This window comes from Hemitrygon akajei, chromosome 10 (assembly GCF_048418815.1).
Source record: "Hemitrygon akajei chromosome 10, sHemAka1.3, whole genome shotgun sequence".
NCBI classification, from domain to species: Eukaryota; Metazoa; Chordata; class Chondrichthyes; order Myliobatiformes; family Dasyatidae; genus Hemitrygon; species Hemitrygon akajei.
Window position 1 is genome coordinate 58418353 of NC_133133.1, and position 27445 is coordinate 58445797.

The 27445-nt window shown below is 37.9% G+C and overlaps 1 protein-coding gene across 4 annotated transcripts in view; it reads right to left on the reverse strand.

The window, feature by feature from the left end:
- The window catches only part of LOC140734447 (transmembrane protein 33-like), a 133639-nt gene that overhangs the window by 13272 nt on the left and 92922 nt on the right, over positions 1–27445 (reverse strand). For all 4 annotated transcript variants that reach the window (XM_073058397.1, XM_073058394.1, XM_073058396.1 and 1 more), the window contains one exon: positions 6761–6844. In XM_073058397.1, the coding sequence (XP_072914498.1) occupies positions 6761–6844 (84 nt within the window). The remainder of the gene's footprint in view (positions 1–6760; positions 6845–27445) is intronic.

Genomic DNA, 27445 nt, shown 5'->3' on the forward strand with positions numbered 1-27445 from the left:
GCCCGTATCTCATACCTGCCAACGTCTAACTGTACTACAAGATCTTCTACCTTATTCTGTATACCTCGGGTATTCAAATATAACACCTTCAGTCCCATATTCATCACCCGTTTTGATTTTGTCCCCATTTTACACTTCACCTACTGACTACAATTTTGCCCTGTCCTTTCCCATAGTCTCACTAAACACTGCATCTCATTGTACACCAACTCTCCCATCCTTAGCCCTGCCAAACTAGTTTAAATCCTCCCCAATAGCTCCCTGAAATGATGAACTCTGCTCTCTAGGCAAATCAATCTCTCTACAGATTCAACAACTGCAATTCAACCCCCTCGATATAAACAACAGACGATCCGTTTAACACAGAGCATGAGGGTGCGGTCTTTTCCTGCAGCAAGTTCATTGACATAGCCCAATTTGGCAGCGCTTGTGTGAATTCCGTATTGCCTGTGGCTTTACGCCATCAGCTGGCCATTCCACAGACGTCTCACTCTGTATGCACGACAACATTACCTAAATTACCGGTTGCTGTGATGTGTTGAGGCTATGTGCAACCAGGTTCAGTGCTGTAAACAAAAGGCACTCCACTAACCAGAGTACCAAAAACCAACAGCAGGCAGCCCATTATATCCCAAAACCTCTGGTCTCTAACACAAAAGCAGCACTACAGAGGGGTCATGTGGGGGTCAACGGAATGAAGGGAGTGTTCCTTCTAAACATTTGAATATTAATTTTACATTCTTTCACTGATGTTAACATGGAAACCCAAATCATGTAGAATTTAGTGCAAAATTAACCTTTCTGTCTCACCTGACAAGCCAATAATTCTTTTTTTTTAAAAAGGCATTCATATGATTGAAAAACAGAACTGTTGTAACCAATACAGACACTTGCAACTAATGTTCAATGCATCTGTTCCTGTAAAGAGATTTATTTTATTACCAACACCCCCACTCGCTGCTTTATTAATACTCAGAATTTCCAATGACAGCAAACACAATAACTGTGCTTGGATTGGGAATGCAATCAAAGGATTCATTGCTCCGTGACAGCTTCAATCAATATAGCAGCAGATACAGGCAAAGCAGCCTGATGAAGGTGCATTTACGCTTATAATTTTTAAACTCCCTGGGCCATGCACATAAACAAACTGATTGAGTTTTCAAAAGGAGCATTAGACTAATATCATAGGGTAAAAATGTAAGGCATGTGTCAATGAATGCACCTCACTGGTTAAAACTCGAATTACATCAATCATTTTCATCCAACTGAAATTAAATACCATTAAGTTCCATCCCGCAGTTTTTCCTAGAATTGTTTCCATTCCCTGTATCTTCCACTGTGTATTCATTCAGGTATTTCAATGACATAAATTAGAACAAAATTGGGTAAGAAAGGAAGGGGCACTGCAATGTTGTATCTCTACAGCGGTGACATTTTTCCATAAATTAATAAAATTCACTTTCCTTTTATTGCATTGTTAATTAAAACAAATTGCACCGTTACTGAAAGCTTTTAGTGAATAACAATGCTGCACTGACTTCTGTTAGGCATGGAAACCTGTCAGTCCTTCAGTAACAGCAGGAGATGCCTCCCGCAGTGGTAAAAACAAGCTTAAATCATTAGATTTTTAGGAAACTAAATATCTTCTGGTGTAGATAATTATGATAGTTGGATTCATTAGTCTGAAATTGCATACTTTCAATTAAACAATTAATAAGAGAAAACTTTTGAAGATTGATAATGCTAGTGTTCTTTTCAATGCATTCTCCTTTTAGGCCTTCAGTGCCAAAAAACAATGTTATCCAGTTGCACTTGCCAAGTTGTGAAGAAAGGCTGTTCAGAAGTTCTGCTGTCAGATGACCTCATGGGGCTTCAGGCATTCTTTGCATATCATCAGCTATCAAACGCACTGATGGGCAATGGTCAGATGCTGTGAAGCTTAAACCAAAGACTTGTCTTAATCCCTGTTCTGTGACATGATTAATGAGATGGAATTCCCATTCTGGGCTTCCTACCAATCAATAGGCAGATGGGCAGCGGTAGATGCAGACATTCAAAGTAACGAGAGAGTAGAAGCTGCTGAAGCCCTTGATAATTTCAGCTCGGGCAATTGGGTTAGAAAGAATTTTTTTGACATTTAATGAAAATTTGATTGCACCCTAGACTATTGTACAATTCTGACTGGCTGACAAGGTGCATCAGTACACATTACACACAACATTGACTTTGGTTCCATTTGTAGAAGCTCAATCCCATTAGTTGTGACAGTTGAGTTCCTACATCTTTGCAGTTTTATACACATTTTTTTCTTTACTCTGGCTAAAAGGACATATTGTTTGTTTTAAATAATGCCTAGTAGAGATTTTAATCATTGGTATCGAATCAAAATAATGGTCTGAGATTTAGTGGGTTTTAGGGTATTTTCTGCATTTCTCAGCAGAGGTGCCCCGAAGTTTTAACATCTGCACAAACACAGAAATCTGAACTTACTAGCCTAGCTCTGACACAATTTCTTAGCTATATTGTGCCGCTGGATTTCCCCACGGAGCCCAGTAGTGTTGCAGGAGCTGGCTGTGATTTCCCAGCATAAGCTCTCAGATCCTGTGCCAAGTCAGACCTGGAGTGGGATTCACAAGCGCTTCATTTGAATGGAGATTTTTGGGCTGTGGGGAAGAAAGGGAATAACTAGTATTTTTAAAAAACCCTAATATTTTGTTTAAAATATTTTAAAACAATTATCAATTTGTTTCTTTTAAATGTCAACAATATAAAACTGCATTGACCTTATATTTAGATATTACTGTTTATCTTGTTGTTACAATTACATGGGGAACTGTTTCAAAAGGGGAGACAAATGGTTTAATTTTAAACTGCTTGCTTCCTTTATGATGGCTGATGCCATCCAACATCTCCATCATTAAGCATTTTGATAGTAAAATACTTCTCCACCACCTGGAGAAATATAAATTCATAATTTATACAAAGCAAATGATTTACAGGATATTTTAAAATCACGGTTCAAACCAGAAAATGTCCTCTCTGAAATAATGATGTTAGTGGAATCCTCAGAAGTTTTAAAGTTTGCAAAACGAAAACTGAGATGGAAAAACTGTAAGAGAATAGGACATAGAAACTCAAATGGTTGCCCTAAATGGATATAGCAATGTGGCACTATCAAACATCAGATGCAACTCACCAACATCAGATGAGGAAGATGGACAGGAGTAAGAGAAAGGAAAGCTGGATAGTGTCTTAATGTCAGAGAGCTGAGCTGCCCGAGAACAGGAGCTTCTGGAACATCCAGGGTCACAACCTGTGACACTACCTGACCACCAGCTTGCGGTTGCACTGGGAAGTGTGCAAAAGAGCTTTTAATCACATTTAGTGACAGATGAGAGTTGATAGGGTAGGGTTTGTTTTCCTTGGAGTGATGAAGATGGACCTGATTGAGGAGTACAAAGTTGCTAAGGGTATTTCTTCTTAGAAAAAAGTGTCTCTAACCAGGAATCTGAATCTGAATCAGGATATTTCTTACTGACATATGCCGTGAAGTATGTTGTTTTGCAGCAGCAGTACTGTACAATACATTAAAAAATTACTGTAGTTACAGAAAGAGATGTGAAAATAAATTGTTAAAAAGCAGAGCAAAAGCAGCAAAATTGTGAGGTAGTGTTCATGGAGTATTCAGAAATTTGATGGCAGAGGTGAAGAAGCTGTTTCTAAAACATTGAATATGCAGTTTCACACATTCAAAAAATATCCCGATCAGCCCTTCAAATATTGCAGTATTAAAGACTATATGCCAATGCTGGATACTGGGATTAGTACGGACAGATACTTGATTGGTGGCACAAACACTGAGAGACAAAGGACCTGCTACCATCACTCTAAATTTCCTCATAACACTGCAAAAAGAATGTCGCAAGGAGACAGAAACAACTGATCTCTACAGTATTGCTCACTCTCAAAGGCAACACACAAGGTGAAAAGTCTGGGCAAATTATCAATCTGCAAATGGTGATGACCACAACATTCAACATTGGGTAAAGGAGAGATGTTTTTATCAATAGATGGTTGACAGACTGTATTCTGTAGGGTTGCATCAATTTTTGATATGCAACCTACCTTCAAACAAGCCATTAAACAATTTTTCATTTAGGGTTAGTCACCAACAGATGATTAGTTCATTTGAATCACATTATTTGTTTGTTGTTTCAGACAGACTAACATTATCCTTGCACCCAAATACCGGTACATAATCTTGGACACCTAAATCATGACTGTAACTGTATGATGCTATCAATATTAAATCATCACTGCATCTTTTGACAAAAGCATCTATCATTTAATTGGCTGTGTTGTATTCTGTAAAATTTTACAAAATATGTAATTTAAATGATTCTCAGAATGAGTTTTCACATGATCATAATTTGAGTCATTTTTCCAAAGTGACCAACTTTATCAGCAATAAATATTGTTTATAGATGCATGGGAATGACTATATTCATTAGGCGATTTTTGCCATTATTGATAACAAATTGGTTATACTTTGCAACTTGTCTATTCCTTTAGCCTTATGTTATGGATTTTTTTTTGTCATTTGAGATTAATTTTTCAGGAATGATCATTTTAAAATCAGGTTCTGCATTGCAACAACACAGCTTTAACCATTTCTGCTTCACTCTTTCAACTGATTTTAAGAGTTGCTGCTTTCCGTTCATTCCTGTAATGGTTGTTAGATGACATAAGTATATCTCAGATATTGTCTCCTTTTCACTTTCATGCATATAATCAATCTGTTGCCTTTAGGAATTCAATGATTCACTACTGACTAATTGTACCTCGGTACTAATTGTTTTTTAAAGACGATGCCAAGGATAGTTCAAAAATTCAGACAGCATATGTAACTTGATAATGCACTGTGTCTGCATAAAATTCACAGATGACTCTCGTAGTTTGCCTCCGTGAATGGATGGTGTTCACAGATAGGAGTTCAGCTCAAATTCTATGGTTGCAGTTCAGTCGATTCCAACAGTCACTGCCCGAATTCTTTCATGCTGTTCACCAAATAGCTAAGGTAATTCTTTATCACCATACAACTGTAGTGCTGTCTATTATCACTTCAGACTTTCTGGAATATTCAGATAGGTACAAGTTGCTCTAAGGATTCTGGATATCTGTGCTAAAACAATGCATCTGGCACAATGTACTGTATTTCTAAAGCAGTTTCAAAATTTGCACCAAATTTCAGAGATTTGTAGATTCCTTTTACATCACAAGATCCAGTAATATCCAGGTATTTTCTTTCCTTTTACTCCTCCCCACATCAATATTCTCCTTTCAACTATATTCTCAACCCAGCCTTAATTAAAAAGAAAATCAATAGAATCAACTACTCTACCCCTCAGAGAATATGCTTTTGGGTCACAGCTCATATTACTAAAAAATGATCTTTTCTATATCCTATAACAGGATCAAAAAAATCTTAATACTTGGAGACAATTTCATCTTGCTCTTTGCAAGTTCAACCAACAAACAACCCTTACATTTGGTGGCATTGACCTCATTGGACCACATTCTTCACTTGCTTGAACTGTTTCCAAGATGATGCGTTACCTCATGTATATTGAGCACTCTATTTAATCCTCAATAACTCTCAATTTTCTCCATCAAAGTCGTATATCTGGGGAAATGCTTCTGACATATCTTTCCTGCTTCAAGATGAAAACAGAACGATAAGCTTGTCACCTGATTGGTGATTCTGTTATCTTCACTCTTCAACTCCTTTCCTGTCAACTCAGATTCAATTTTTCTCTGTTATATGAGATGACTTTGGTCAATGCTTCACTGACTTCTACTGTTCCTCCAGAGCTTCATATTTTCCAAATTACATTTCTCCTTCACAGTGTACCATAATTCTGTAGAAGATTTATGTATTCTTCTGTAGTTTTCCTATGTTGGCATCATACATAAAATAATCTAGATAAACACCTTGCATTTTGGTACTAAGATACAAAATTCCTAAGAGTCAGTAATCCCAACCCTACATCATATAGAGATACAAAAATTACTGAAGAGATACTGAAGGGGCCACAGTGAGATGAAACTCTATTAATGCATCAAACCAAATGTGTGCAGTCTGGATAACGACAAATGAATAGGTGTAGCAAATTTAATTAATTCTTAAACAAAACAAAAAGACATCTGATGTCTGACTTTTCCTAGTTCTGTAACAGGTCAGCCAGCTGAAATGTTAACTATTTTGTCTCTCCAGAAGTTCAGATCAATGAACTATTTACTTCCAGTATTTTCTTTTATTAAACACTACTGCATTCTTACAACTGAAACTAAATTTACAGTCAAATAAACACATAAACTAGGAACAGAATGTGGCCATTCAGCTTCTCGCACTATGGTGCTATTTAGTGAGATACTGAATGACCCAAGTTGTATCCTCAGCACAGAAGAGATTCTGCAGATGCTGGAAATCTAGAGCAACACACAAAAAATGCTGGAGGAACTCAGCAGGTCAGGCAGCACCTATAGAAATGAATAAACGGTCGACATTTCAGGCAGTGACCCTTTTTCAGGCTGAATATTTAAGATCTGCAGCAAGAATGGTTTAGCTACTGCTCATAATATTTAGGGTTGAATATAGTATTTCTGAAGATTATCCAACTAGATATTACTTTATACATTTTGTAATACCGATCACCACATTCAACAATGGTAGATGGAAAAACAGTGTTGCACCTACCTGCAGTAAGGATTTCTCCGTGACACATATCTTAAGGTCAGGAAACGATAATAGAAAAAAGGGAGGAATATATGAGCCCGGCCACTGTGAAGCAAACACATACATGTTGTTGATAAATTATTAATTTTGAACATAAAAACTAAGATTGAAGTGATAGATCAACAGCATTCACCTTTTACTGATACATACACCAAGAACTGACATAACGATTTAAGTACGAAAACTTGCTTTCATAAGAACATTTGATTTGTTCTGTTCCTTTTATATATATATTAAATAATATTGTTACAATATAAGAGAATTAACCAATGACCATAACCTTTATATCTGAGCTATCAAGGATTGAGCTAGTCAGACTTTAATAAGGTGACGCAGCAGAAACTACAGTCGGCCCTCCTTATCTGTGGGAGATTGGTTCCGGGACGCCCCCACAGATACCAAAAAACGTGGATGCTCAAGTCTGTTATTTAGCCTGTCTCAGTGCAGGTGGACTTTAGAACCTGGCGGAGCTCCAAACCTTATTTAACCTGTCTCAATGCGGGTGGACTTTAGGACCCAGAGAAGCTCCGAACTTTATTTAACCAAATTTCTTGGTGTTCACCTGGCGGAGAATTTCACGTGGTCTCTCAACACTAGCTCCATAGCAAAGAAAGCCCAGCAGCATCTCTACTTTCTGCAAAGGCTGAGGAAAGTCCATCTCCCACCCCACCCCCCATCCTCATCACATTCTACAGGGGTTGTATTGAGAGCATCCTGAGCAGCTGCATCACTGCCTGGTTTAGAAATTGCATCATCTCGGAACGCAAGACCCTGCAGTGGATAGTGAGGTCAGCTGAGAAGATCACAGGGGTCTCTCTTCCCACCATTACAGGCATTTATACTACATGCTGCATCCCCAAAGCAAACAACATTATGAAGGACCCCATGCACCCCTCATACAAACTCTTCTCCCTCCTGCCATCTGGGAAAAGGCACCAAAGCATTTGGGCTCTCACGACCAGACTATGTAACAGTTTCTTCCCCCAAACCATCAGACTCCTCAATACCTAGATCCTGGACTGACACCAACTTACTGCCCTCTACTGTGCCTATTCAAGTCAAATCACTTTTATTGTCACTTCAACCATAATTGCTGGTACAGTACATAGTAAAAATGAGTCATCATCTTTTCAGGACCATGGTGTTACATGACACAGTACAAAAACTAGACTGAACTACGTAAAGAACAACACAGAAAAAAAAAACACTAGACTACAGACCTACCCAGGACTGCATATAGTGCACAAAACAGTGCAGGCATTACAATAATAACAAGACAATAGACACAGTAGAGGGCAGTAAGTTGGTGTCAGTCCAGGCTCAGGGTATTGAGGAGTCTGATAGCTTGGGGGAAGAAACTGTTACATAGTCTGGTTACGAGAGCCCAAATGCTTTGGTGCCTTTTCCCAGATGGCAGGAGGGAGAAGAGTTTGTACGAGGGGTGTGTAGGGTCCTTCATAATGCTGTTTGCTTTGCGGATGCAGCGTGTAGTGTAAATGTCCATAATGGCGAGAAGAGAGACCCCGATGATCTTCTCAGCTGACCTCAATATCCGCTGCAGGGTCTTGTGATCCAAGATGGTGCAATTTCCAAACCAGGCAGTGATGCAGCTGCTCAGGATGCTCTCAATACAACCCCTGTAGAATGTGATGAGGATGGAGGGTGGGAGATGGACTTTCCTCAGCCTTCGCAGAAAGTAGAGATGCTGCTGAGCTTTCTTTGCTATGAAGCTGGTGTTGAGGGACCAGGTGAGATTCTCCGTCAGGTGAACACCAAGAAATTTGGTGCTCTTAACGATCTCTACCGAGGAGCCGTCGACGTTCAGCAGGGAGTAGTCACTCTGTGCCCTCCTGAAGTCAACAACCATCTCTTTTGTTTTGTTCACATTCAGAGACAGGTTGTTGCCGCTGCACCTCCTCTCTGTAAGCTGACTCGTCGTTCTTGCTGATGAGACCCGCCACGTGTTGTCATCGGTGAACTTGATGATGTGGTTTGAGCTGTGTGTTGCAGCACAGTCGTGGGTCAGCAGAGTGAACAGCAGTGGAGTGAGCACGCAACCCTGGGGAGCCCCCGTGCTCAGTGTGATGGTGTTGGAGATGCTGCTCTCTATATTGTCTTGTTTATTATTTATTGTAATCCCTGCAATGTTTTATGCACTTTATGCAGTCCTGGATAGGTCTGTAATCTAGTGTAGTTTTTTTTTGTGTTGTTTTTACGTAGTTCAGTGTAGTTTTGGTACTGTTTCCTGTAGCACCATGGTCCTGAAAAAACATTGTCTCATTTTTACTATGTACCGTACCAGCAGTTATGGTTGAAATGACAATAAATAAAAAGTGACTTGACTTGACTTGAACCTGTCTCAGTGCGGGTGGTCTTTAGGACCCGGCAGAGCTCCGAACCTTATTTAATCTGACTCAATGCTGGTGGACGTTAAGACCTGTGGGAGCTCAGACTTGTCGCCCGTGGCTGCTGCTGAATCCGCAGTGTTTCTGCTCCGTTGATGGAAAATGATCACGATTGAAAATAAAGTGGAAATAATAAAGCAATCGGAAAGAGGTGAAACACCATCGGTCATTGGAAAAGTGTTAGGCTACAGTCGGTCAACGATCGGAACTATTTTAAAGGATAAAATGAGAATAATGGAGCATGTAGAGGCCCTGCCCTGATTACAGCTACAATTATTACTAAGCAACGCAGTGGTTTAATTATTGAAATCCATATGTTTCTTAAGTGTTTTATATGCATAGGAAGGTAAAATATATACTATATACTAAGACAAAGCTAACGCTAAATAATACTGTATGTACCTGTTCGACTTACGTACAAATCCAACTTAAAGACTCCCTGTATTTTAAATCATCTCTAGATTACTTGCAGTACCTAATACAATGTAAATAATTGTTGTACTGTATTGTTTAGGGAATAATGAAAAGAAAAAAAGTCTGTACATGCTCAAATGAGTGCTGGAGAGAGAACTTCTGGGTTTTTTTTATCCCGATCCGTGGTAACATACACACATCCTCCCGTATACTTTAAATCATCTCTAGATTACTTATAATACCTAATACAATGCAAGTGAAATGTAACTAGTTGTTATACTATATTGTTTAGGGAATAATGACAAGAAAAAAGTCTGAACATGCTCAAACAATGAGTGCTGGAGAGAGAACTTCCGGGTTTTCCCGATATGCGGTTGGTTAAATCCGCACTTGTGGAACCAGTGGATAAGGAGGGCCAACTGTATAGTTAACGATGTTCTTTCTTGGTGCTACAATTTTCTGGCTGAATGCAACAGATCTGGGATTTGACTCATACTGCTGTGTAATAATATGTAAGATAGTTTGTAACAATTGCATCTATGCCTTTTGAACAAATTCTTAAATTTTTCTCAACATATATTATGAGGGGAGGTTGGAAATGAATCATTAAGCTGCTTGGTTTTATGACAAATCTCACAGCAACAAATACAATTAGAATCAGGTTTATTCTCACTGTCATAAATGATGTGACGTTTGTTGTTTTGCAGTAGTGCAGTGCAAAGACATTAAAAATGACTATAAAATAGAAAATGCAGGAAAAGGAATAATGAGGCAGCATTCACAGATTGTTCAGAAAACCTTTGGCAAAGGGGAAAGAGGCTGCTGCTGAATCACTGAGTGGTAGTCATCAGGCTCCCGTACCTGCTCTCTGATGGTGTTAATGAGAAGGGGGAATGTCCTGAATGGTGATGCCACCTTCCTGAGGCACCCCCTCTTGAAGATGCCCTCAGCGGTGGGGAGGGTTGGTGCTTAGTCTTTGCAGCATCTTGTAATCCTGTGCAATGAACCAGTCAGAATGTTCTCCACCATAGATCTATAGAAATTTACAAGAGGTGTTGCTGACATACCCAATCTCCGAAACTACCTAACAAAAGAGCAACTAGCATGCCTTCTTCATGATTGAACAGTGTGTGGGCTGAAGAAAGATCCTCTGAGATGTTGTTACATGCTCACGGTTTGATCATGGGACAGTGGGATGATGTAATGGTCTTGTGAGTGGGATGATGTAATGGTTTTGTGGGTGGGATGATGTAATTGTCTCATGACCGTGGGGTGATGTTAAGCCACATAATGACAGACAGACAGACATACTTTATTAATCCCGAGGGAAATTGGGTTTCGTTACAATTGCACCAACCAAGAATAGAGTAGAAATATAACAAAATAAAACCAGAAATAACTAAATGATAATAAGTAAATTATGCCAAGTGGAAATAAGTCCAGGACCAGCCTATTGGTTCAGAGTGTCTGACACTCTGAGGGAGGAGTTGTAAAGTTTGATGGCCACAGGCAGGAATGACTTCCTATGATGCTCATTGTTGCATCTTGGTGGAATGAGTCTCTGGCTGAACGTATTCCTGTGCCTAACCAGTACATTATGAAGTGGATGGGAGACACTGTCCAAGATGGCATGCAACTTGGACAGCATCCTCTTTTCAGACACCACCGTCAGAGTCCAGTTCCACCCCCACAACATCACTGGCCTTGCAAATGAGTTTGTTGATTCTGTTGGTGATTGTCAGCGAAGAGATGCTATCACTGATTTACAACTGATTGTGGTCTCTTGATGATAAAGTCAAAGATCCAATTCCAGCGGGCAGTACAGAAGCCCAGGTTTACAAGATTGGTGATATATACCGAGGGAGTCATGGTACTGAATGCCGAGCTGGAATTAATGAACAGCAGCCTGAGACAGGTTTGGCTATTGTGTTCCAAAGCAGAATGGAAAGCCTGTAGACATTAATGCTGCAAATCTGTTGTGGTGGTAAGTGGATCGAAGTCCTTGCTCAGTCATAAGTTAATTCTAACCATGTCCGACCTCTGGAAACAGTTCATCACAGTAGATCTGAGTGCCACCAGTCAATAGTCATTGAGACAACTCACCCTGTACTTCTTTGGCATTGGTATGATTGCTGCCCTTTTGAAGCAGGTGGACACTCTGAATGCAAAAATGAAGATCTCTTTGAACAGTTAGTTGGTACAAGTTTTCAGTACCCAGCCAGGTACATGGTTGGGGCTGACAGCACTCAAGGATACAGCCTCCTGAAGGATGTTCTGACATCAGCCTCTAAGGCAGATCATTGGGTCGCCAAATGTTGCAGGGATTCACACAGTTGCGGTGTTATTCGCTACCCTGTAGTGTGATTAAGAGGCGTTGAATTCATCAGGGAGTGAAGCATCACTTCCTGATTGGAAGTAGTGGCATGCAAACGTTGCCGCAGCTGTTCTGCGTTTGATTGTGTCTCTAATTTCACACAGAATTGCCTTTTTGGTCTGATGATGGTCTTCTGTAGGTCATAGCTGGACTTTTTCTAAGACTCTGGATTGCTGGTCTTGAATGTCACAAATCTAGACCATAGCAGACCGCAAATCTCCCGGTTTATACGGGACTTCTGATTTGAGAATATTGGATATGTCTGTGAAGGCACACACTCATCCACGCAAGTTTTGAATGAAGTTAGTAACGGCCATGGCCTATTCATATGGGTGCAAAAATGGATCACTCAGGTGAATTAATACAGGTTATCTTTATATAATAATACAAAATACACCATAGCTCACAATAAATAAGTGCTTTCATAATGTATACAAGATAATTAGAAAATAAATTTCATCCTTAGTATCTTTGTTCCAGAGAAGGCCTTCATGATGTTCTGTTTTATAAAACCAGAAGTTACCCAAAATAAAAACTTTGGTTATATGAAAGTATAGTTAGGATTCCAAAATCCTTCTTTCCAGTATATAATATCTTTTTATATTGCATTACCCTTTTCACAGATCCACAGCAAGATGCATGAGCTTCTCAACATAATGAGTGCAAAGGTGTTTTTCAGTTACCCAGATAAGGTAACAAATTATTTATTGTTAAGTACCTGGGGAAAACTGTTCGCAGTTAGTCTATCAAATGTAATATTTACTGGCCAGGCCAGTGACACCAACCTAATATTTATTTATGAAGACACAAAATTTTGTAGCTTGTTAGAGTTACAAAGTCGTAGAACACTACAGCACAGAATCAGGCCCTTTGGCCCACCTAGTCTGTACTAAACCATTGATCTGCCTTGTCCCATCAACGTGCACCTGGACTATAGCCATCCATGCTCCTCCCATCCATGTACTCATCCAAATTTCTCTTCAGATTCGGTATTGACCCCACATCCACTGGCAGCTTGTTGCTCACTCTCACCACCTTCTGAGTGAAGAAGTTCTCTCTCATGTTCCCCTTAAACATTTCAGCTTTCAGCTTTAACCAATGACCTCTGGTTCTAATCTCACCCAATCTCGATAGAAAAAGCCTGCTTCCATTTATCTTATCTATACCCCTCAAAAAACCTCCATCAAGTCTCCCCTCAATTTTCTAAGTTCTAGGGAATAAAGTCCTACCTTTTCAACCTTTCCCTATAACTCGGTCCTTAATTCCTGTCAACATCTTTGTAAATTTTCTGTATACTCTTTCAATCTTATTGACATCTTTCCTGTAGGTGACCAAATTTGTATAGAATTGTCAAAATTAGGCTTCAGCGACATCTTATACAATTTCAAAACAACATCCCAGCTCCTGTGCTCAATACGTTGATTTATAAAGGCCAAAAGATTTCTTTATGACCCTATCCACCTATGACACCACTTTCAAGAATTACGGATCTGTATTCCCAGATCCCTCTGTTCTACTGCACACCTCAGTCCCCTATTGTTCACTGTATAAGGACTTCCCTGGTTGGTCCTCCCAAAGTGCAACAAATGCATTAAATTTCATCTGCCGTTTTCCCACTCATTTCACCAGCTGGTCCAGATCTTGTTCCAAGCTTTGATAGTCTTCCTCGCTGTCCACTACACCCCAATTTGCTGATCCAGTTTACTACATTAACATCCAGATTGTTGATATACGTGACAAACAACAACTCAACACTGATCCCTACAGCATGCCACTAGTCACAGGCCTCCAGTCAGACAGGCAACCATCTACAATCACTCTCTGGGCTTCTTCCACAAAGCCAATGTCTAATCCAATTTAATACCTCATCTTGAATGCCAAGTGACTAAATTTTCTTCACCAACCTCTCATGTGGGACCTTGTCAAAGGCTTTGCTAAATTCCATGTCCTTGCCTTCATCAACTTTCCTGTTACTTCCTCACAAAAAATAACTCTGTAAGATTTGTTAGACATGACATTCCATGCACAAAGTCATGTTGACTATCTCAAACTGGTCTCTGTCTATCCAAATATTTATAAATCCAGTTCCTTAAAATAACTTTCCCACTACTGATGTCAGGCACAGCAGCCTATAATTTCCTGGCTTATTCTTAGAGGCTTTCTTAAACAATGGAACAACATTAGCTATCCTCCAGTTGTCTGGTACCTTACCTGTGGTTAAGGATGTTTCAAATATCTCTGCTAGGACCCCTGCAATTTCTGCACTAGCGTCTCACAGGGTGTGTGGGAACACATTGTCAGGCGCTGTGGATTTATCCACACTAATTTGCTCGAGACAGCAAAGAGCTCCTCCTCTGTAATCTGTATAGACCATGACCTCGCTGCTGCATTACCTCACATCTACAGACTCTGTATCTATCTCCACGGATATATACAAGTGCACAAACACTATTTAAGATCTCCCCATCTCTTTCAGCTCCATACATAGATTACCACTCTGATCTTTCAGAGGACCAGTTTTGTCCCTTGCTATCCCTTTGCTCTTCATATACCTGTAGAAGCCCTTGGGATTCTCCTTCACTTTGTTTGCTGGAGCAACCTCATTTCTTCCTTTAGCCCTCTTGATTTACTTCTTAAGTGTTTCCATACAGTTCTTACTCTTCAAGTACCTCATTTTTTCCGGCTTGCCTAAATCTGCTATGAACCTCCTCCTTTTTCTTAACCAGGGCCTCAGTATCTCTCAACCAAGGTTCCCTAAACCTGTCATCCTTGCATTTTATTCTGACAAGAACGTGCAAGCTCTCCTCACAGAATTTCATTTTTGAAGGTCTCCCATTTACCAAGTACACTTTTGGCAGAAAACAACCTGTTCCAATCAAATCCACATTTGTCTGATTCTTTCTGATACCTTCAAAATCGGCCTTTCTCAAATTGAGAATCTCAACCAGAGGGTCAGACCTAACCTTTTCCATAATTACCTTGAAACTAATGGCACTATGATCACTAGATGCAAAATGCTCCCCTACACAAACTCCTGTCTTTGCCCTGTCTCATTTCCTAATAGGAGACCTTTATTCCACTCTGTCTAGAAGGGACTTCTAGGTACTGCTTAAGGCAACTTTCCTAACATACTTGACAAACTCTTTCCCATCCAGCCCTTTTACAATATAGGAGTCCCAGTCAATCTGTGGAAATTTAAAAGCACTAATGGCTACAAAGTCATAATTCCACATCCTTCTCCATGTGCTAAGCTCATCTGTCTTTCCTTCAATACTCCTTGCATTGAAATATACACAGCTCAGAATATTAGTCCCACCGTGCTTAGCCTTTTGGATCCTAACTTTGTGTGTAGGCTTACCAACTATCTGTTCTGGTGCTCTAGTTATCATTCCCCTGCAACTCAAAGTTCAAAACCCCCAATCAGCACTAGCAAACCCTCCAGCTATTAGACCCCTTCCAATTTATGTGCAAACCATCCCTTTTGTACAGTTCCCGCCTTCCCTGGAATAGAGTGCAATGATCCAAAGATCTGAAGCTCTCCCTCCTATACTAACTTCTTAGCTATATCTTAAACATCATGATCTTCCTACTTCTGGCCTCACTGGCACGTGGCATGGGGTGCAATCCTGACATCACAACCCTAGAGGTCCTGTCCTTTAACTTAGCACCTAACTTGCTGAATTGACTTTGCAGGGCCTCATCACTCTCTCTACCCTCGTCACTGGTACTGACAACGTCTCGCTGCTCACTCTCCCACTGCTAGGGCATTCCCAACAGTACCCAAAGTGGTAGAGGGGAATGCCACAGGGGTACTCTGCATTGGCTGCCTATCCACCTTCCCCCTCCTGACAGTCATCCAGTCACCTGTGTCAGGCACCTTGGGTGTCTACCAACCACTCAGCCTCCCAGAGTTCATCTAATTCCAGCTCCAAATCCTTATTATGGTCTGTTAGAAGGAGCATCTAGATACACTTCTTGTAAGTGTAGTCATCAGGGACACTGAAGTTCTCTCTACCTTCCCACATCCCACAAAAGGAGCATTCCACTATCCAGTCTAGCATCCCCGTGGAATTATTAGTTCTAAAATTTAATGATCTATATCATATATGTCAAACTCAAGGCCCGTGGGCCAAATTCGGCCCGCGGGCCAAATTCGGCCCGCGGTGGAATTATCTTTGGCCCGCGAGATAATATCTAATTACTATTAAAGCTGGCCCCAGTAATCGAAGTGCCTATGGCGTATGATATGGCTAATGCTGAGTTTATTCAGGTACCAGGTTTTCAGGGTTTTTAGTGTTTATTTGGCAGTCTTCTTCATAAGAAACGGAATTTGTAAAGTGAAACACTTTGTAGTTATAGCAGAGACTGAGACACATGAGAACAGGCTGAAAAAACGGAGGCAACAAAAGCTGCGTTCGCACGCGTCCGACTGATCCGGCCCGCATGAAGCTGCATTTTGCTCAATCCGGCCCGTGACCTAAAATGAGTTTGACACCCTTGATCTATATGCTCACTAAGGTTAATATGATTATGATATATCAGTGATAATAAACCTGATTCTGATTATAAATCCAAAACAAAATCATGTTTTCGCCAGAAGAAGGACAACTATGCTCCGTCAGAAGAAGCAGATCTTCCAGTGGTCAACCATTTTAATTCCACCCATTCCCATATGCCAATCCATGGCCTCCTCTATTGTCATGATGAGGCCACGCCCAGGTTGGAGGAACAACACCTTATATTGTCTGGGTAGCCGCTAACCAGATGGTATGAAAATTGATCGCTTGAGCTTTCGGTAATGTGCCCCTCCCTACCATTCCCCATCCCCTTTTCCCTCTCTCACCTTATCTCCTTACCTGCTCAATGCCTCCCTCTGGTGCTCCTACCCCCTTTTCGTTCTTCCATGGCATCTGTCCTCTCTAGACACTGGACACTAGAATACTACAGCACAGTACAGGCCCTTCGGCCCTCCTTAAAAAAGTACTAAACCCACACTAAACTCTCCTATCAGACTCCCCCTTCTCAAGTCTATGTATCTCTTTCAACAATTAGCTCTTTACTTCATACCACCCCCTCCCAATTTCACCTATCGTCTTGCGTTTCTCTCTCTTCTGCACCCACCTTTTAAACCTACTTATCGTTTTTTTTTTCTCCAGTCCTGCTGAAGGGTCTCAGCCTGAAACGTCAGCTATACTTTTTTCCCATACGTTCCTCCAGCATTATGTGTGCGTTGTGTGTTAAACTTATGTTCTTATTGAAGTTTTCTGTAAAAGTAACATGTTTAAAACCAGCTACTAAGGTTTCCCACTTCAGACACATAATAAGGAACAATTTTTGTGCATAGAAACATTACAATAACTAACCATAATAACCGTAATTATAATTATTGAGGAAATCTCCATTATTTTCTAGAGAGGGATTTTTGAGAAAACCAAAAGTAGAAGAAACAATTTTGAACAAGTATAGATGGTAAGCTGAACTTTGAGTGTTTGTTATATTTTGCTATTTTTTGTAAAGTGCACACCCAATTGTTCCTAATTATATTTTCAGCAAAAATTTAAACAAAATGCATCTTAAACTGGTAAACATGTTCTTCGTACTACTAACAAAGTGCGAAATGCAAGTTAGATTAACTATATAAATTATATTCAAGTTATTTAGTCTTTTACTGTAAGAGATGTTTTCAAATTAATGGTACAATTCCAACAGCTGAGGTATTATTGAGTAATTCATGAAAGCTTGTTCCCTCATAAAACAAAATCAAGTAATTTCTATTAATATTCCTTAGAAATGTTCTTGTACATATTGGATTGATGAATGATAGTTCTGGAGGATAGAATTCTTTGCACTTCCAACTAGTAGCAGACAGAAATTCTCTCTATTCTGCCTCAGCTACATGCCCAGAGGAACAATCGGCAGTATATTCATGCAGTATTTTAAGAACTTCCCGTAGCATCAGCTCTGTGGCTTTTCTACATGTGATTGATAATTAACACTGAACTTTGGACAATTGTGTTTTTAGTTATATTAAAACCACCTAACTTTATTTTCAAATAAATCACTATAACTAGCAACAGTGGAGGGAACATTTAGCTTATCAAACTTGACTAGGTTGAATTAAGCCTTAGGATAAAAAAAATTGTATAATTTAAGATGGGTAAATACAATTTTTAATTATAAACAGATACTGTAATATTTTCTCTTCCTACAGGATCACTTCAGTAATACAAAGGAAAGAGTGTAGTAATACTACAACAGATTTTGATGGTTCTTAAAAAAAATATAATAAAGCTATCAACACTGTGTTTAAATGATTTTAGATCAAATCCAGATTGGATAAAAAGACTGCTTTTGGCACTTACATAGTAGCTTTGGCATCAAATTACTTTTATATGTATCTGCAAAATCTAAGATATATACACAACCTGAAATTTATAACAATAATAGAGAATATTATTTTTGTTATCATTTGTGACATTTTGCCATACATGGCTAGAATATTTAAAATCATTGTCACTGGTCAGTTCACAATCAGCATGTTAATATAACTCCGGGTTCTAATGCAACCATCTAAGCATCAAAAAGTTTTTCTTAAACAAAGATATCAATACTATTCAAAACGTGCAAATAAATTCAACTAGAATCCCTTGATTCTGTTGTTTACTTCCTTTACTTTAATTATTCCCAATTCTATATATCAACTTGATTTACAACTAATTAAACTTTTATTTAAGTTCATTATATATCTCACTACATTTGTCTGTGCTTGACCAAAAAAAAATCAAATTTTCACTCTATGAAGTCTCAGAATTTTAAAACCAAAGTGGTTATGTTTTACATTTGATGTTCCAGTCCAACAGTGTGGAGCAACAGATGAATTAATCTGCAAAACTAATAGCCAAACAAATTCAACCAAAATAACAGAAACCAATTATGTAACTTTTCCTCATATACATTTACTCTGAATTGTTAACGTGTTGCGGTTTTAACTTGTCTTTACTCCATATTGTAAATGATTTCCTGTCATGCTTGAATCTTAATTACATTTCATGAACATTTTGTAAGTCTATTTACAAAGTAGAAATCATATATAGATTAAGGAGACACAAGCGACTGCAGATGCTGGAATATGGAGCAAAAAAATGAGCTACTGAAGGATCTCAGGAGGTCAGGCAGCATCTGTGGAGGGAAATAGACAGTTGACATTTCTGGCTGAGACCCTTCATCAGTGCTGAAAGAGTCATGGGGAGATCACTTGTATAAAGTAGTGAGTGGGGAGTTGGGGGCAAGAAAAAGGTAGATCCAGTTTAGGAGGGATGATTGGCAGATGGAGTCAGGCTGGGGATGAAAGGGTGGAGAAAACGACAGAAGCTGGGAGATGATAGGTGGAGACAGCAAAGGGCTGCATATTGTGGAATCTGGTTTAAGAAAGGAAATGAGTGGAACCAAATAACTGTGGGTGATGGGCGACAAGGTAGATGGAGAATGGGAAAGAAACGGGGTGACAGGGGGCCGGTGTCAGGGCTTGGAGAAAAAATGATGTGTATGAGAGGACCTGCTTTGAATAGGAGACAGAAAGTGATAGAAAGGGAGCATGTTACCTGAAATTAGAGAATGGGAATTGGAATTGCAATTAATTTTATATACAGATCTAGTCCTGGTGCTTTCAAATCTGATGAAAAAAATCGAAAACAATGTTATATTGATAGAAGTGGAGAAAAAAAGACATGGATGTTGCCGTAAATGACTGTATTACATAACAGTTTTATTTCTTTGGAAGTGAGGTGCTATTACCTCCTTACACCTAAATGTCACACTCGCCAAGTTAATATAAAAATACCTTACCCTGTACGTAACCATTATTTGTAATGGTAAAGAGCAAAATGGGTGCATTAACCTTTTCAGTGGAAAAATGCTTAACATTTAGTCTTTGAATGAGTCACACTTTAATTCTTGAAAAATACCAAATGGCAATGCAGTAATAATGTTAACTCTTAACTATTTAACACACATGCCAATAAATCTGTTAACAATCTATGTACTGGTACAAATATAACCTTGAACCAGTTCATCATTTTCATGAAGTCAGTAGAGCTAGGACAATAAAGGAGTCCTACACAAATAAAAAATGAAATAAATGCAACAACAAACTATCGATTTTTCCATCTGAATAGCTTAAGAATCAAATTTTAAAAAGTAATTTTTGCAATTCAGCCTTTGAATGAATGAAATTACATTTTAGTTTCACTTTCACTACTTGATATGATCTGATGCTTAAAAAGATGGTGTGAATCACAGAGGATTGAGATTTCAAAATTTGATCCACTTTATATGCAAGACAAGTAAGTTTCTTGTGCTTGTCCTGCTACATTAGGTAACGCCTTCATGTTATGTGCTTCTATTCCAAGTTACTGACATCCTATAAGATGTAGGAATACACTTGCAAAACACAAAGGTTGTAAATAGCTTAGTTTAAATGTGAAAGAGTCTCAATAGTTTATAAGCAGACAAAATGACTGAAGGTTTTGTAACAGCAGGGGAAGCATCCAATGCAACAATTAAGTGGTAACATATGCCACTATTGCCAAGAGGATTTTTAATCCCTTTAAACATTAATGTAGTATTTCTGCCTTCACTGCAACAACAGAGCCATCTGTGTTGGTATTGAATGGAAACATGCCAAATGCACAATTCAGTACTCCATTTGCTCATTTGATTTCTCCAATACAGCAAAGGAGGAAAATATTTGCAGATTTTCCTTCCAGAATTAAGTAAGTAGTTACTTCACTGCACGTTACATCTGGATTAGATGCTTATAAATCAAAGAAAGAAGATATTAAATTTGAATACTTAAAAGCATGTTGCAAAGAAAACATGCAAATAACACAAACAAATCCAACATTTAGTTTCCATGATGAAATGGAGTGGATTCTCTCTGACTGCTGGCAATTAACATGTTTTTTTTCCTCCACTGAAAAGCTGGTCACAGCTTGTAAATTCTGTTTGATATTGCTGCATAAATGCAGAGTTTGATGAACATTCACAGAGAAAGTGATGAAAATATTTTTAAAGGACTCCTTTATTTGCCTAGGTTTCAATAGCTTCCATAGCATAAGCTCTGCCATGAACTTTTCTTTTAAGTACATATTTACTTTAAACATCCTTTGACAATCATTTGAAGTCCAGCAGTTTCTTGAAAGTTACATTTATAAGAGTTAGAACAGGGAATAATACAACAGAGGAGCAGGCCCTTTAGCCTACATTGTCTGGCCCAACATTAATGCCAATTTAAACCAATCCCATCTGCCTGCACATGGTCCATCTGCCTGTCTAAATGCCTCCTAAAGCTCCTGATAACGTGTAATTTATTCCTCTAGCACCTGTCAAAGTGAAGTTTGTTGGAAAATAATGAAATTTGAAAACAAATGCCACTTCGATTACCAATGAGAAAACTGGAGTTCTATTGTCTGCGAAAGATCTTGTGTAGGCCTTTAAAATTATGAAGGCAATAAATGTGGAGAATGATTCTCAAGTGTCCCACAACTCCCCGTTGAATCTTTGAGTTACAGATTATTATCCTGTCACCCATTGTCACTGTTCAACAATATTCAACTAATCATCAATTAAAAATGCTTAGATGCATACACAAAGAAGACAATAATACGAAGCAGGTTGAGAAATAGTAACTGGAATGGGAAAGGGTTACATGGTGTATAAATACCTGTGAGTTGGAACAGCCCAATTCCATGTCACATAAATCTGTACACAGCATATCAAGCTAATTATTGGACATTGCTCAAACATAAATGCAAAAGATTACTGCTGTAGGAGAAATTCCTTATAAATGAAGAAGATTAACCTTTCAAGCTATACATTGTTTTCAATTTTGCCCCTTCTTTCATTTAGTACAATCTGGCTTCAAAGACATCAAGTCTTGGTTAAATGAAAACTATTTGAATTATTGCATCTAAAAAGTAGAGGGCATTAGAATAAATAAAAATTAAATTTTGTATCCATGCCAGCAATTATACTAGGCTTAAAAATGTGAAAGACTATCCAACCGAAATGAAAATATATATTATTATTTAATAAAGCTAAGTAGATGCAATAATGATGGGGTTTCCCATCATTCTGTCATTGAAAGAGTTTTAAATCCAGCCTAAAGAGATAGCCAGTTCTTTTTTGTTGATTCTATTTAACCAACTCATTTATTAATATATCTCATACAATTTTCAATTCCAATGATTTTTGCAGAACAAATCTCCCAAAAAGATGCAATCTTTTCCCAAGGATAAAAGAGGAATTTTGTAAAATTTACATCATTGCAGTTTGGAATGTTTTTGACACTGGGCTAAAAACTAAAATGGCTGCTTGTTGAAGCAGATTTGATGTAGATACAAATTATAAGAATGAAAATCTTATTGTCATATGCTCACAACTAATTACTGTTTTCACAACCTTAATTTTATTTTAAAAACTGTTAAAGAGAGGCTAATATCCATTCAAAGTGGTCCCAGCTCAAAAACATAGTCTCCAAATATATTTGCATGTGTATGTATTGAACTTAGTTAAATATGTTTAGTTTACAATCCTATTTCAATGGAGATTACCAATCTTAACTCCAATTCCTTTGCTTCATGAAAAATGAATGGCTTTCATGAAATTTCCATTGATTTCATTAGAACTTGGGACCAGTTGAGAGCTGATCAAGAGCCAGAACATCGAGGAAATAATGCCCTGACCACGTAGGAAGCAATGCAGACCTGGAATTTTTTTCTAAGGTTAACCTGCTCTGCAGACTGATGAAGACTCACTTTAATCTAAGGTTACGGGACAGTTCTGGGATGCAGATAGGTCCATCTTCTTCTATAGAGTGATGCAAATTTGTTCTGAGTGCAGACATGCAAACCCTAAACATAGCACAGTACTTTGAGCTAATCTGACTCTGGAATTCACTACAATGTCAGTACGTAGCATCTCCCAAGATCATCATGGTTTGGCAATTCCTGTTAATCAAAAGTTCGTGAGTGCTTATTTGGTGTTTTATTTGAAAGATCTTATTTTTCTACTGATCAACCAAACACTAACAGCAGTCACAGGGGAACAAAATCTACTCCAGCTTAAAAGCATGCTCAAAAACGACTCCTATGGCACTGCAAGAATTACAATTCACAATGGAACTATGATCTTGCTTACTGTTTTGCATCCAAATGATACCGTTAATCCAGTAGTTTGGTATAGGTCTAGAGCATTGCAACAACTCTGATGGAAACCAAGACATGAATGGACAAACGAGAGAAATCAATGGAATAATGACAAAAAAGTCTGAAAATACTCATCAAGTCAAACAGCAGCTGCAGAGAGAAAAGCAAGTTTTTGAGAATGATAACTTTTCATCCAAATGAGAACGGGCTTTTCAGTCAATAAGTAAGTCTTACTTTATGATAAAGGTGTCTGGGCAAGCAGCTGAGTTATCAGTCAGTATATAAAGAAAGGCTTATGTCACCACTAAAGCATTATTATTACACGTTTCTCAACTAATTTTTTTTCTGTGAGACCTTATTGAATGCTTTCAGGAAGTCTAAGTACTCTTTGATTGGTTCCCTTTTATGCGTTAAGCTAAGTACACAGATAAAAAGCCTCTAATAGATTAGTCATACATGATTTCAACGACTGTTCTATCAGATGATTATTTTCTAAGTCACCTTTAATCAACTGAGAATAGATTCCAGCATTTTAAAACAAATAAAATATGAATTTAACTATCAGCTTCTTATCCTCATTGGTAAAGAACACCCATTAATAAATATTTTTCTTTGTAGAAGCTCTTACAGCCTTTAACTATTTTCAGTAGACTACTCTTTTGTTTTTTCCCCTTCATTGTCAATGCCCAGGTCTTCCTCCACTGAAGCCGCAGCTCTCAGGTTAACTGCTTCTTTTGGTATAATTGTAAACCTTTCCCTTTAATCTAACACTGATACACAATACAAGATCTAAAATATTTGTTCCCTCCTTGTTTCCTCAACATACTGATCTAGCAATCCATCTTCACAACATTCCATTAATTTATCTTCCACAGTACTACTACTAATTTAGTTTGCCTAGTATAGATTTGAAACCTCCTGGTTATAGGAACCTATATATTCCTGATATATACTATGTCCAGCATTACCAAAAGTATTATTGGTTGAAAAGCTACTTTTTTCACCTTTTTAAACCTTCAATAAAAAAGCAGAACAACCTATTAGATATTAGCTCACATAAAGGGAGGTATAGTTACTTTAATTTTTCTTTTCCTCTGTCTACTTGACCCATTTTCAGCTATTGAGAATGCCACTAACTACTGCTGCTAAACAATTTGGAGAATATTTCAATGATTTATGATATTCAATGATTTCAAATGCTGCAAGTAAAACTTCATCAGGTGTTGCTGCCCGGCACAGCAAAGACAATCTCACCTCCTGCAGTGTCATTGTCTATATATGCTTAGAAATTAAAGAAGAGCTGCTTGGAAATCCATTCTTGGCCAGTATCCATTGAAATGCCAATATAAAACTGTCACTATATTGTTCTCCATCTCCAAAATTCAGTTCCACTTACTTTAATGGAAATATTATTCTATGGTCCAGAAGGGATTTTTTTTTGAAGTGATCAATAATTTTACTGTAAGGTGTAAGCAAAATAAGTAACATCTTAAAAAATAGCCAAAAAAGTCACAAGTCTGAATATAAAAGAAAGTGGAACACACAAAATGCAGGAGAAACACAGCAAGTCAGGCAGTATCTACAAAGAATGGCCAGTCAGCATTTTGGGCTGAGACCCCTCATCGGGATTGGAAAGGAATGGGTCAGAAGCCAGAACACGGTGGGGGGGGGGGGGATGGAGAACAAGCTGAAGGATGGTAGATGAGACCAGGTGAGAGGAAAGATAGGTGGCTGGAGAGGTGGGGTGGGGAAGAAGTAAGAAGCTGGGAGAGGATACTTTGACTGTTAAACGCTGAGTTTCTCCAGCATTGTGAGTGTGTTGCTCAAGATTTCTAGTAACTGCAGGATCTTGTGTTTATAAAAGACAATGCAGCGCTCCTTGTCACTGGGATCTTGGACAAATTCCTGCAGCACAACTATGGACTATCTTAGTGAGGAGGTTTTATTTTACTTTTCTGATTTGAAGTGATCAATATTTTTAATGTAGTGTGCAAATTATTTACATTAGAAAAATAACCAGAGGAGTCACAAATCTGAACATAAAAGAAAGCACAGTGCTCCTTATCACTGAACTCAATGGGGTCTCAGAGAAATCCCTGCAGCACAACTATGTTCTGTCTCAGTCAGGGCATTTCATTCTACTTTTTTGTTTTGAGTAAAATACACAGTAGTCCTCTTTGTTTCTCACTTTGCAACAGAATTATGTCATAAGTAATATAAACTTTACGATCCTACAGATTCCAATTTTCAGAATACAGAAATATGCTCCAGAACAATTTTAATATTCTTCAAAGCCAAGCTCTAAAAGTTCAGTATCTATAAATATAATTAATGAAGTTGGATCATGCAAAGAGATGAAATCACCTTCAGAAATAAAATTATTGCATAACAAAATTGCACTACAAAAACAGAGTCCTTTAGCAGTCATTAATCCTCAGCTTCCTATTGAGCAAAGGTACACCATCCTCTCCCAGCACAATATCGCCCACAAGTTAAAAAACAATGGACAAGTCATTATCTCAATCAGGGGAATGAAAACATTAGCAGTGATTATAGAAGCAGTTGATTATACTTTACAATTTTCTTATCTTAATCAAGTCTGGTTTAATGTTGAAAACAAAACCAGTATTTTCAAAAGGCTACTAGTAAAACTATATTTTTGGGGCAATCACAATCAAACATGAAAGCACTGCATCATTCACTGAAACTTTTATTCTTAAGAGAGTCAATAAAAGGATCGAAAAGTAACAAATATTGAGAGAGAATATAAAGAACATCAGGTCATCTTTTCATTATGAAACACACCCTGTACACATTAAAATGCTCTAGCATATTAATATTTCTAGACGGAATCAAACACATAAACCAGTTTAAATTTGGAACAGTTCATTTATGTTTATTTAAGCTGACTCTTTCCTTCCCACAGAAATCTTGTATTAAGTTTCCGTTCTTTAGATGTTTACAATTTTATTGCATTACAATCTAGTAAATGAGAGCTTCCAAGTAAAATTGTTGCTCTTACTGAGTCCAGGCATTACTTTCATTTATTATACAAATTAAATTATTTTCATCTGTGCAGTGATTGTGACTGTTTCTTTTTCTTCACAATTTTCTCACGAGATCTGAAACATTTTTATTCATAGCACTTATATTAGTAAGGATCAACATTGTTAGCATTTCCTCTCCCAAGGGATATTAAACGATTTTATGTCAAACTACTCAAAAAATTTTCAGAACTTTAGTAAGCACTTGTCTGCCAAATTTTAACATGCTATAATAAAACATACACAATGGAGGAAATTGAAGCAAAAATATTAAGTATTCATACAGATGCAACTTCAGATCGGTTAGATCCTTTAAGAACCATATTCTAAATAGGACTATCTTATGTTCTGATATCAGATTTTTATGAACCAATGTAAATAATGTAAATATATTAATATGGGCAATTCCAAATAATTTTATGGGTTGTGATGGGGATCAGTATTCAATCACAATTCTGCAACAGTACTGGTACAATATTCTCTGTGTCTATTTTCAATCATTTTAAAATGTGCAATTCTCTTTCTGTAAACTCCTTAATAATGTCTTCCACAGAGAGAAGATACTGTATCAACTTGAGACATTATTCTGTTGATTTAGTTATTGCTCCTTTCATAATCTTCCATTTGTCTTTTTTCTACCTTACAAAACTTATGTACATTGGTAGAGCAAGGACTTATGCAAAGCAATGCATCTTAAGGATGATTCCAAATATTTTTCAACAATTGCATTAATTTCATCACTTAAGAAAATGCTTAATAGGTAAACAGTGATGATATCGTGCTGTTCTCTGTAGAAAGAAACTGTAGTGTACTTAATATTTCAGTAATATTTGAGTAATGTAATATATTGTTTAATTAAGCATTATGTTTGTTTACATAATTCATATGGGTTATATGTAAGTACATGAATGGCATACATTATTATACCACCATGTCATATGTGAGGGCCTCACTAAAACAAAAAGAGGAAAAAAAAACTAAGTAGGCAAGTATCCTGGCTCCTGTGTTATTCTATTGATTATTTTCTTGAGTTACAAAACATAACAGTGGCAATGAGGAGGTTTATAATCAAACCCATGATGACTATCTGCATGTTGAAGTGCAGCATGTTTTCTTTGGAAAGGGAGGGAAATGCTCGAGTAAAAAAGAAAGACAGAAAATGGACAAAATTAACAAACAATGAGTACAGCCATGGAACATAAATA